We start from the raw sequence: 12,850 nt of genomic DNA, 5'->3' as shown, positions 1-12,850 counted from the left end.
TAAAATATAAACCTTAGTGTGGAATACGAAAAGGACTTCACAGTCTGACCACTGCCTCATCTGTTCTAGTTTCCTCTTTTATCTTTCCCTCTACTCAAACAACTGAGCTACCTGTAGTTCCCCAAATATTCCATTCTCTCATTTGTCTTGATACTACTTTATGTGTTTTTTTTCTGTGACTAGGAACACTCTCTCCTCCCTCTTTAGCCATTACTAAGTGAGTAACGAAAATAGACAAGTGGGTTATTATGGCCCACTTCTTTTATTCATTCAGCACCTACTTTATACCAGGCACTGCACTAAGCAATGTACCCTCACTGGATATTCAAGATTCCACTCTAGTAGAAAGACCCATATAATATTGCTACTGGTTTTGAGTTTCCATCAACAGACTACGAAATCCTTAAAGGCAGGGATGTATTTTTCAACTCTTAAACCTCAAGGAGTCTAGGGAAGAGTATACTATATAAATAAAAAGATCCCAAGCCATCTGCTCCAATTCCTTTGCAGATCTCAATTAGGATTTAAGACATTAATTACAGTTGTCCTTTAGAATCTGGGGGCACTGGTTCCAGGATTCCTGTGGATACCAAAATCCACAATGCTCAAGTCCCTTATATAAAATGGCATAGTATTTGCATATAAACTATGGACATCTTCTCACATAATTTAATTCATCTCTGTATTACTTATAATACCTAATACAATGGCTACATATTACTTCATTTGCATAGATTCAATACAGTACACTTGTGGCAAATTCAAGTTTTGCTTTTGGAACTCTATAATTTTTTTTCCTTTTCTTTTTTGAGACAGGGTCTCACTTTGTCAGCCAGGCTGAAGTGCAGTGGAGTGAACCTGGCTCAGTGGCATGATCTTGGCTCACTGCAATTTCTGCCTCCCAGGCTCAAGTGATCCTCCCATCTCAGCTTCCTGAGTAGCTGGGATTACAGGCACACACCACTATGTTTGGCTAATTTTTTTTTTTTGGTAGAGATCAGGTTTCACTGTTTTACCCAGGCTGGCTCAAACTCCTGGGTTTAAGCCTTCCAAGGTGCTGGGATTACAGGTGAGCCATCACACCTGGCCCCTGAATATTTTCAATCAGTAGGTGGTTGAATCCACTGATGTGGAACCTATGAATATGGAGGGCCAACTGTATTTTAAATTAACATATGAGTAGCTGGTTGATAGTCTTCAATTCCTGGAGGTTTTTTTTGTTTTTTATTGTTTTTTAAGGGTTACCAGTTGGCTGGGTACAGTGGCTCACGCCTATAATCCTAGCACTTTGGGAGGCTGAGGCGGGCAGATCATCTGAGGTCAGGAGTTCGAGACCAGCCTGGCAAACATAGTAAAACCCTGTCTCTACTAAAAATACAAAAATTAGCTGGGCATGGTGGCGTCCGCCTGTAATCCTGGCTACTCAAGAGGCTGAGGCACGAGAATCGCTTGTACCTAAGAGATGGAGGTTGTAGTGAGCCGAGATTGCACCACTGCACTGCAGCCTGGGCAACAGAGGGAGACTCCATAACAAAAAGAAAAAAAAAGGTTACCAGTTAATTCAAATCACTACATCGAGGTTAACCTCTCTATATGGAAAATGAAGAGAGTTATTACACCAGAATCTAATCACTATAGCTTAACTTTAAGGTCTCTTCAGTCCTAAAATAATAATAATCTATGATTCTAGTTTTAAGATAAAACCTCTGCTTGATCAGATTTCAGAAAGTAGAAAAAAAAAGGGAAAAACATTTCATGCAACAAGAAGCAAGGTTTTTGGACAGAGCAATTACCATGGTGCATACTATCCCTGTCAAGAAGGCTGCTGCGAAGGTCATGTGTGGTGGCTCATACCTGTAATCCCACCACTTTGGAAGGCCAAGGCACGGAGAATTACTTGAGCCCAGGAGTTGGAGATAAATCTGGGCAATATAGTGAGACCCCATCTCTACAAAAAATAAAAAAATTAGCCAAGTGTGATGGTACACACCTGTAGTCCCAGCTACTTAGGGGGCTGAGGTGACAGCATTGCTCAAGCCTGGGAAGTTGAGGCTGCAGTGAGCTGTGATTGCAGCACTGCACTCCAGTCTGGATGACAGAGGAAGACTCTCTCAAAAACCAACGAACCAACAAAAGCAACAACAGAGAAGAAGGCTGCTGCCATTGCCAACTTCCAAAGCTATTCATACTTTTAACTGCTTTTTTATATACTCTAATTCTGAACCCAAACTCTCTGGAATAGTGTTACCCAACAGAACTATTAGTGATAACAGGAATGTTCTATATCTGTGCTGTCCAGTAGGATTGCCACTAGCAACATGGAGCTACTCAGCAACTAAAATGTGACTACCATAATGGACAATGCAGCTCTTGTCCAGTATTTTGCACCCCATCCTCTGGCCCACCATGGTCTCTTTATGAGTGGTGAGTAAGACTGAAGGATGGTCACTTTTACCTAACCTCCTCCATTCATCTGATTTAATAATGAAACCTATGGTGATTAAGGTCAATTGCAAGTCAAGATTTATAGCCAGTTTGGCTTCTAGTTCCAAGTTCTTTCTACTCTACTCTGTCATGCTGCTCTTTAAGTTAGTGGCGCAACCTATGATTTAAAACTGCATAGTAGTTTCATAGGAAATTTATTATTGGCCCCTTTCAGGTTTTTGTGTGTTTTGTTTTGGAGACAGGGTCTTGCTGTGTTGCCCAGGCTGGTCTTGAAATCTGGGGCTCAAGTGATCCTCTAGCCTCAGCTTCCCAACTAGCCTGGGACTCAGGCATGCACTCCCATGCCCAGCTACTTTATTTTTTAACTGCAGCACCACAATATATAAATGAAAAATCAGGACAAGTTAACAAGGTTGACAGAGGAAAAACTGGAAAGCAGGATTCATTCATATTCTTTCCTCCTGAAAATGAAATTATTTTTAGGAGAGAAAAATGAAGATACATCTAAGACTTACTGACCAATGACAGATTTTAAAAGGTACTTATAAAGAGGGATAGGGAAGTATCTTTTGGTCTTTCCTTTCAAAAACAATTAAAAAATACAAATAAAAAACAAAAAATTCACTTAAAAATACTTCTTGTTATCATGCTGCATCTCAGTTTTTAGATTCTACACAATGGTAGCACCTTTGGAAGGTGTTTTCTGTGTACATTTAAATGGAAACCAACTGCATTTCTACAAAGGTTACTATAAGAAAATCAGTAACTTTATGAAACTTGAGTTCTGATTTATTAATACTTAATAGTAAAAAATAAGTGGAAGCACATATACAACCTCTGTTCATTAACTCCCTCTTCAGTTGTGTCTAGTCTGTATAATCCATCTGCTAAAATTTTCATTTCGATAACTATGTATGTTTATTTCCAAACGTTCTTTTGACTCTTTTTACGATCTGCTTGGTCATTTTGATACTGTCTTTCTCATACTTTAATTCCTAAATTTTAAGTGTTTAAATACATATACTTCCTAGATTTTTCCATAATTATATTATTTAAAGTATTAGGCAAGTAATCCTATTATTCCTTTGCTGAAAATCACTCAGGTCAGATAGTTTTGTATGTTTATAAATCTTAATGGTGAACTCATGTTAAGCAGGGCTTTATGAGACGCCTGTGTTGACAATATGTCCCTCCTAAAGCAGTTCTGCATTTTCTTCTGCAGGAATCTTAGGTATTCATCCTCACCTTCTTAAACATTAACTTACTTGGCATATGGATTTCTGAACTACACAGCTAGGGTAAATGTGGCTCCCAAATCTGTATGAGGGTAGACTTGTAGTTATAACTTCCTAAAGATTTTCCTCCTCTGACCCAGAGTCCAGTTGGACATACCTAAAATTCCCTACCATCCATATGTGTTAGACAGTATTATTTTTCTAGTCTACCTTTTCAATAAAATTACAGTGCTTCACAGGTTCCAGCTTCGTGTAGTGATTGTGCATGCATGCATGCACGTGAGTGCGCATGTGTGTGTGTGTGTTGCGGGTGGCAGGGGCGGTGGTGAGGGGGTGGTTGTTTCAGATCTACCTACCCAAGTCGACAAGAAGAGCTGGCCCAAGATCTTTTTTTTTTTTTTAAGCCCAAGTCTCACTCTGTTTCCCAGGCTGGAGTACGGTGGTATAATCTTGGCTCACTGTAACCTCCGGCTCACTGTAACCTCCACCTCCTGGGCTCAAGTGATTCCTGTGTCTCAGCTTCCAGAGTAGCTGGGACTACAGGCACCTGCCACCATGAACAGCTAATTTTCTTTATTTTTAGTAGAGCATGGTTTTGCCATGTTGGCCAGGCTGGTCTTGAACTTCTGGGCTTATGTGATCCACCCGCCTTGGCCTCCCAAAATGCTGGGATTACAGGCGTGAGCCACCATGTCCGTCCGGCCTGCTTTTTGTTTTTGAGACAGGATCTTGCTTGTCACCCAGGCTGGAGCGCAGTGGTGCAATCTCGGCTCACTGTAATCGCTGCCTCTGAGGTTCAAGCCATCCTCCCACCTCAGCAGGGACTACAGGCAGGCGCCACCAATTCTGGCTAATTTTTGTACTTATTTTAGTAGAGATGGGGGTTCATCATGTTGGCCAGGCTGATCTCAAACTTCTGACCTCAAGTCATCCGCCCACCTTGGCCTCCCAAAGTACTGGGACTATGGATGTGAGCAGCCTGGCCTGCCCCAGGATCTTATATCCGTATAGCTATCTCCTGTCCCTGTGTAGATATCAAACTTCCAACTACTTAGTTACTGCAAGAAGCAACATATCCCAATCTCCAGGTTAGGTGAGACTCAGCATCAGTTCAAGCTTTCTGTTCCCGTTTTTAGGTTTTACCTTTTGAGCCCAAATATTCCTGCAATCTCAGCTGCTATACACTAAAAAAGATGTTTGTTTTATTTTATCACGTATTTGTGGCTGTTTGTAAAATTTCAGATAATGTAATCTTCCCTTCTGCTAGCAGAGGAACCTAGCACTATATATTTTTCTTTATACTTTTTAAATTTCTTTTTTTGTTCGTTTGTTTGTTTGTTTGAGATGGAGTCTCGCTCTGTTGCCCAGGCTCGAGTGCAGAGGCACGATCTCAGCTCACTGCAATCTCCGCCTCCCAGGTTCAAGCAAATCTACTGCCTCAGCCTCCTGAGTAGCTGGGATTACAGGTGCACGCCACCACACCTGGCTAATTTTTGTATTTTTAGTAGAGACAGGGTTTCACTATATTGGCCAGGTTGGTCTCGAACTCCTGACCTTGTGATCCGCCTGCCTTGGCCTCCCAAAGTGCTGGGATTACAGGCATGAGCCACCACGCCCAGCCTACTTTTTAAATTTCTATAGCCAAATTATCAAAGTAGTATAACCCCTAGAACCAAAACAGAAGAATGATATAATTTAAGTATTACATATTACTTTTCTTCTGGCTAAGAACAAGTCCCTGGATCTCAACTGCATTTTTAAGTTTTTCTGTATCAAATATCTTAAAGGACTAACAAGAAAATGTTCAAAGGACTAACTGAAAAAATTTAAAAATCACTGAAAAGGGAGCCAAAATCATAAAAGTTATAGTCTTTTATTAATGATAATGTACACATTTTAACCTTAAAAATATTTTGATTATTCTTACCTCTGAATTAATAACTTTAATCAGGAAGAAAATGTGATATACTGTTTTCGTTAACAAAGAAAGTTGACGACACCTCTCAAGGTACACTTGTATAGATGGTTCTACTCTTTGCTGTAATTTACTCCAAAAGAGAGTAAGTTCCCTTAAAAAAAAAAAAAGTTATAATAAGAAAAGTTGGAGCAGTAAGGTAATAATCATGGACATCAGTCCAGTCATTACATTTGAAATTAAAACTGGTTTTATATTCCAATCCTATATGCATGCTTAAGTTAAAATGCAAGAAAACAGATCCCAATTTTCTAAATACCAAATAAAATCAGAATATGATTTATCATTTTATTAATTAATATTTTTCAGTCCCAGAGAAGCACTACCTTCTACTAGGAAAGCATCTAACATTTTTTTTTTTTTTTTCTGAGACAGTCTCACTGTCACCCAGGCTGAAGTGCAGTGACGCAATCTCGGCTCACTGCAACCTTGCCTCCCGGGTTCAAGCGATTCTTCTGCCTCAGCCTCCTGAGTAGCTGGGATTACAGGCGCACACTGCCATGCCTGGTTAATTTTTGTATTTTTAGTAGAGATGGGGTTTCACCATGTTGGCCAGGCTGGTCTCAAACTCCTGACCTCAGGTGATCCGCCCACCTCGGCCACCCACAGTGCTGGGATTACAGGCATGAGCCACTGTGCCCGGCCAGCATTTAACATTTAAACAAGTTTTACAGATGATAACTTTGAGCCACATGTGAACTTTATGTAGTAAGAAAGCTCAAGATATGTGTGTGTACGTATATATGTGTGTGCGTGTGTATATATAATATATATATATAAAAAATCAATGACATGATTTTTAAACAGCATTTCTCTTTTATCTTCTAACAAATTTAAAATTGACAATAAGGTTATTATTATTAGATGAATATAAGAACCAATGATGACAAAAAACCCAGAAGAAACCAATCTGTGCCACAGTAATTTCCCAGTTGATTTACTGGCTTTACAGTTGATTTTCTGTCTGAACTCTGTACTACTACTTCTTTGCCCAACTCTGCCCTCACTACTGAGTCATCAATCAACTCACAACTGCTTATCTTCAACAGTGTTTCTTAAACATAAACTTCTATGTTGCCCTTCAAGAGCTTATAATGGACTGCTTTTGCTTAGCATATGAAACTCAGCTTTTGATGCCTTTGTAAAAACCAACAAAACACATTAATTTCTTAGTCATCGCTGATTTTCATGCTGGTATAACTAGAAAACCTATTACACTTGTCCTGGATAAATATTTCTTATTTATTCTCCCTTCAGAATCTTTCTGCCTTTCACACCAAGCCTCTCTGTATTGCATATACTATTTTTCCTTCATAACGAGGCTCAATGCTCAGAAATCCTTTATAAGGTTCAATCTTTATTGATTACACAACCATTGATTTACCTTGCCTGTTCTATTATTCATTTGTATGCTGTCATTTGGTAAATATTCTTAAATGTTGGAATTTTATAAATCAAATTTTCTTATGTGTTCCCATAATATCAACACAACACTGAAGACTAATAGTGCTGTTGACTGACCAGATAAATTGTCAGTGTTAGCTAAAGCTAATTTAAGGCAGCTGATCTTCAGTTTTTACATTAACTGAAACCAAGATCTCTGTTTCCTGTAGCCTCCCAAAGGATTACATATAACAAGCTATGCCCAACTGAAAATGAACCATAAAAAGAAATGTATTGCTTACATATCTAAAAAAATGTTATGGTGGCATTAGACAAAACAAGTCTTTCTTTCACTTTCTAACACTTAAAAATTTCCTGACCAAAGATAATTCCTGGTATGCATGCTAAGGAATTGTGTGGCCTTTAATACACAAAGTTTTGAGTTGTAACAACTACTCGATAATAAGTTTGCACAGCATGTAATATCTAAATATAAGCCTTTTGTCTTAAAAAGATTTTAAATTATGTTCCTAAGTTATATGAATTCTCACAGCCTATTTTGCACTCTTATTTAACAAATATTTCTTTAAAAAAAAAGATCAACTCACCAAGCGCAGTACATATCTCCTTGTTGGAGCTGACGTGACAAAAACGCAGTACATAAAACAAGAGCGCTTTTTTCATCACCCTCAGATTCTAAGTTACAGATCATTTCCAGTGCATCTTTGCAATCAACTTCTGAAATCTAAAGAAAAAGCCAATAGAAATATGCCACAAAACGGTTTTATATTAGAATATAGAGCAATATACCTTTAGTTTTCATTAAATATTTAGATAGTTTTTATGAATAAAATGCCATTAATTCATACACTATCAAGTCAGTTATAATTTGTCATTACTGGGACAAAGACTGGCTGCAGTTAAAAAAAAAAAAAAAAAAAAAACACCTTTCTTTATAGCCAGTAGAAATTTATATAGTAATTCTGAGAAAATTAAGAAACACCGGAGAACCAACTATTTAAGAATTTACAAGCATTTATATGTAACTAACTGATGATAACTATAAGCAATCTCTACCCATTAAATCAGATCTGATCATGAAAAAAAATGCGGTACTTTTATTTTTTCCCCTTTTATCCACTGATTTAAACAAGCATTAGAATCAACAGAGACACACAGAGAGGTACACTGGGTATAGACTAATAAACTACGTATCTATTCATGAGGGAAAAATATAGTATGAAGCATTTTATGTAACTATACCACTTTTAAAATAAGCTCACCTCAATTTTCTATAAATCTCCACTATTTTTCTTTTCATATAAATTTACTCCATCTCAAAGCTTGCCAACAGTCATGCATGTGTACGTATAACCTAGACGAAGGCAACTTGCTTCATTTAATGATGCACTTACATCTATAATTTCTTTTTAAAAAAATTAAAATTTATTACCTCATTACAATGATGTACTATATAAAACGAACAGACTTTACCTGTGATTGCTACAAGCATCTGCTATAAGACAAGGGATCTGACAAACAGCATACAATCACAAATTACCAGTGTTCCACAGAATAGAAAGATTAATTCCAATATGGTACAACTGACAGATGGCAAAAAGAACTGAAGACAAAACAGACCATTAGCGCTCACGTACCACAGAGACTATGCCTCTCCTAGTTGATTTTCTTTCATAAAATATTGAGTAAGCAAAATGTGCATGTGTAAAATGTAATGTGTTTAGGATTCAACAAGTATGTAAATGGAGAATGCGGGTAATCCTGAGGTCAATCTTTGATAATGAGGATAAACGCTGTGGGGCAATAGATTCACAGGTTCTATTTTACATATTAAATTGGGCCTTCTTAGAAAACACTAAGACAAGAAAAAAAAATCGTGTGTTCAACATAAATGATTACCCACAGGAATTATGAAGTTAGTGGAAGAGTTAAGACTGAAATCTAGTCTTATGCTACCTGGTACAGTGTTGTTTCCACTACTCCTCTGTCTGCCTCTTTTTCAACAAATCTTTATAAGCAACTTGATTTAAGCGAATAAAAAAAGACCGAAGGATATATATTTATAAAGTAAAGATTTAAAAATATCTACAATATGTTAAACACACTGTCAGACATTTTATGTATATTATTAATCATAACTTTCCCACTAGGTAGGTATTATCACTAACATTTTATATACAGATGGTCTGCGACTTATGATGGGGCTACATCCCAATACGCCCATCCTAAGTTGAAAATAATGTTAAGTTGAAAGTGCATTTTTGACTTAAAATATTTTCAATTCAAAGTAAGTTTATCTAGATGTAACCCCATCATACGTCCAGAAATTTACTGAATGTGTATCACTTTCGCACCGTTGTAGAGCTGAAAAATAGTAAGCTGAACAATCATAATTGGGGGACCATCTGTATGATGAATGTGCTAGTTAAGTGGTTAAGCCACAAATCCAATCATGTCTGGCTGACATTAAAGATCCAAGCTCTGGCCGGACACGGTGGCTCACGCCTGTAATCCAAACACTTTGGAAGGCCAAGGTGGGTGGATCACCTGAGGTCAGGAGTTCGAGACCAGCCTGGCCAACATGGTGAAATCCCACCTCTACTAAAACATACAAAAACTAGCTGGACATGGTGATGCATGCCTGTAGTCCCAGCTACTGGGGAGGTTGAGGTGGGAAAACCGCTTACATCTGGGAGGTGGCAGCAATGAGACAAAATCGCACCACTGCATTCCAGCCTGGGTGACACAGCAGCACTCGGTCTCAAAAAAAAAAAAAAAAAAAAAAATCCAAGCTCTTTCCACTTCATCACAATATATTTTATTCAAAATTACGTTAAACAATTACCCTGTGACACTCATGCGATGCTGCCTGGTAGATGCCACTACTTTATTATATATATATATATATTTATTTATTTATGAGACAGAGTCTTGCTCTGTTGCTCAGGCTGGGGCACAGTGGTGCAATCTCAGCTCACTGCAACCTCCGCCTCCCAGGTTCAAGCGACTCTCCTGCCTTAGCCTCCTGAGTAGCTGAGACTACAGGTGCGTGCCACCACGCCCGGCTAATGTTTTGTATTTTTAGTAGAGATGGGGTTTTGCTGTGTTAACCAGGATGGTCTCGATCTCCTGACCTCGTGATCCACCTGCCTCGGCCTCCAAAGTGCTGGGATTACAGGCATGAGCCACGGTGCTCAGCCAATGCTAATACTTATTTTAAAGAAAGAAGGCCTAAGAGTTAAGTTCTTTGCTCAAAGTTATGCACTTAGTGGCAAAGTCAAGATGTCAACCTAAGTTTAGCTTCATAGTCTGTGATCTTTCCAGAATTCCACCTGCACAGGAATACTAAGGCCATATATTCGTATGCTGCTAAATACAGATTTTTACTTGTTCGGGTTTAATAAAAATCCGTATTTCTTGAAAGTCTCATTTACTTTTAATCTTATCATTTTTGTTGTTCTTCTAAAACCTAAGCCACTCTTAGGCTGGGCCCGGTGGCTCACGCCTGAAATTCCAGCACTTTGGGAAGCCAATGGGGTGGATCACTTGAGGTCAGGAGTTCGAGACCAGCCTGACCAACATAGTGAAACCCTGTCTCTACTAAAAATACAAAATTAGCCAGGCATGGTAGCAGGTGCCTGTAATCCCAGCTACTTGGAAGGCTGAGGCAGGAGAATTGCTTGAACCTGGGAGGTGGAGGTTGCAGCGAGCTGAGATGGTGCCACTGCACTCCAGGCTGGGCAACAAGAGCAAAACTCTGTCTGAAGAAAAAATAAAAAATTAAAAATAGAATCAAATAAAAAATAAAACCCCCTCCCCCTCCCCCGCCCACCGCCACGGGTCTCCCTCTCCCTCTCTTTCCATGGTCTCCCTCTGATGCCGAGCCAAAGCTGGACTGTACTGTCACCATCTCTGCTCACTGCAACCTCCCTGCCTGATTCTCCTGCCTCAGCCTGCTGAGTGCCTGAGATTGCAGGCGCGTGCCGCCACGCCTGACTGGTTTTCATATTTTTTTGGTGGAGACGGGGTTTCGCCGTGTTGGCCGGGCTGGTCTCCAGCTCCTAACCGCGAGTGATCTGCCAGCCTTGGCCTCCCGAGGTGCCGGGATTGCAGATGGAGTCTCGTTCACTCAGTGCTCAATGTTGCCCAGGCTGGAGTGCAGTGGCCTGATCTCGGCTCACTACAACCTCCACCTCCCAGCCGCCTGCCTTGGCCTCCCAAAGTGCTGAGACTGCAGCCTCTGCCTGGCCGCCACCCCGTCTGGGAAGTGAAGAGCGTCTCCGCCTGGCTGCCCATCGTCTGGGATGTGAGGAGCCTCTCTGCCCTGCTGCCCAGTCTGGGAAGTGAGGAGCGCCTCTTCCCGGCCGCCATCCCATCTAGGAAGTGAGGAGCATCTCTGCCCGGCCGCCCATTGTCTGAGATGTGGGGAGCGCCTCTGCCCCGCTGCCCCGTCTGGGATGTGAGGAGCACCTCTGCCCAGCCGCGACCCCGTCTGGGAGGTGAGGAGTGTCTCTGCCCAGCCGCCCCGTCTGAGAAGTGAGGAGCCCCTCCGCCCGGCAGCCGCCCCGTCCGGGAGGTGGGGGGCAGCCCCCGCCCGGCCAGCTGCCCCATCCGGGAGGGAGGTGGGGGACAGCCCCCGCCCGGCCAGCCGCCCCGTCAGGGAGGGAGGTGGGGGGCAGCCCCCGCCCAGCCAGCCGCCCCGTCCGGGATGAGGGGGGCGCCTCCGCCCGGCTGGCGCCCCGTCCGGGAGGTGGGGGGCGCCTCTGCCCGGCCGCCCCTTCTGGGAAGTGAGGAGCCCCTCTGCCCGGCTGCCACCCCGTCTGGGAGGTGTACCCAACAGCTCATTGAGAACGGGCCATGATGACGATGGCGGTTTTGTCGAATAGAAAAGGGGGAAATGTGGGGAAAAGATAGAGAAATCAGATTGTCGCTGTGTCTGTGTAGAAAGAAGTAGACACAGAAGACTCCATTTTGTTCTGTACTAAGAAAAATTCTTCTGCCTTGGGATGCTGTTGATCTATGACCTTACCCCCAACCTGGTGCTCTCTGAAACATGTGCTGTGTCCACTCAGGGTTAAATGGATTAAGGGCTGTGCAAGATGTGCTTTGTTAAACAGATGCTTGAAGGCAGCATGCTCGTTAAGAGTCATCACCACTCCCTAATCTCAAGTACCCAGGGACACAAACACTGCGGAAGGCCCCAGAGTCCTCTGCCTAGGAAAACCAGAGACCTTTGTTCACTTGTTTATCTGCTGACCTTCCCTCCACTATTGTCCTATGACCCTGCCAAATGCCCCTCTGCGAGAAACACCCAAGAATGATCAATTAAAAAAAAAAAAATACAAATCAAAACCAAAAAAATAAAAAAATAAAAAAAATAAATACTTACTGAAAAAACAAACAAACAAAAAAAAACCTGAGCCACTCTTGCTGAGTGCTCATATGGTACCAAATTTATCTATTATGTATAAGGCAAGAAATTTACTTCCCCAATGTTATTACTATCATTAGCTTACTTTTTTTTTTTTTGAGATGGAGACTTGCTCAATCACCCAGGCTGGAGTGCAATGGTGCGATCTCGACTCACCGCAACCTCCACCTCCCAGGATGAAGCGATTCTCATGCCTCAGCCTCCTAAGTAGCTGGGATTACAGGCTAGTGCCACCACGACTGGCTAATTTTTATATTTTCGTAGAGACGGGGTTTCACCATGTTGCCCAGGCTGGTCTCAAACTCCTGACCTCAGGTGATACACCCACTTTGGTGTCCCAAAGTGCTGGAATTAAGGTGT

At 41.3% G+C, this 12,850-nt stretch overlaps 1 protein-coding gene across 4 annotated transcripts in view; it reads right to left on the bottom strand.

Annotated features, from left to right (window-relative positions):
• ZNF292 (zinc finger protein 292) overlaps positions 1–12,850 on the bottom strand; it is a 111,548-nt gene that overhangs the window by 12,426 nt on the left and 86,272 nt on the right. For all 4 annotated transcript variants that reach the window (XM_063604945.1, XM_034962492.3, XM_063604946.1 and 1 more), the window contains 2 exons: positions 7,647–7,783; positions 5,608–5,749 (listed from right to left, as the gene is read on the bottom strand). In XM_063604945.1, the coding sequence (XP_063461015.1) occupies positions 5,608–5,749; positions 7,647–7,783 (279 nt within the window). The remainder of the gene's footprint in view (positions 1–5,607; positions 5,750–7,646; positions 7,784–12,850) is intronic.

The sequence above is a fragment of the Pan paniscus genome, chromosome 5 (assembly GCF_029289425.2).
Source record: "Pan paniscus chromosome 5, NHGRI_mPanPan1-v2.0_pri, whole genome shotgun sequence".
NCBI lineage: Eukaryota > Metazoa > Chordata > Mammalia > Primates > Hominidae > Pan > Pan paniscus.
Note: the sequence above shows the minus strand (reverse complement) of the source record. Positions and strands in the feature narration are given on the sequence as shown.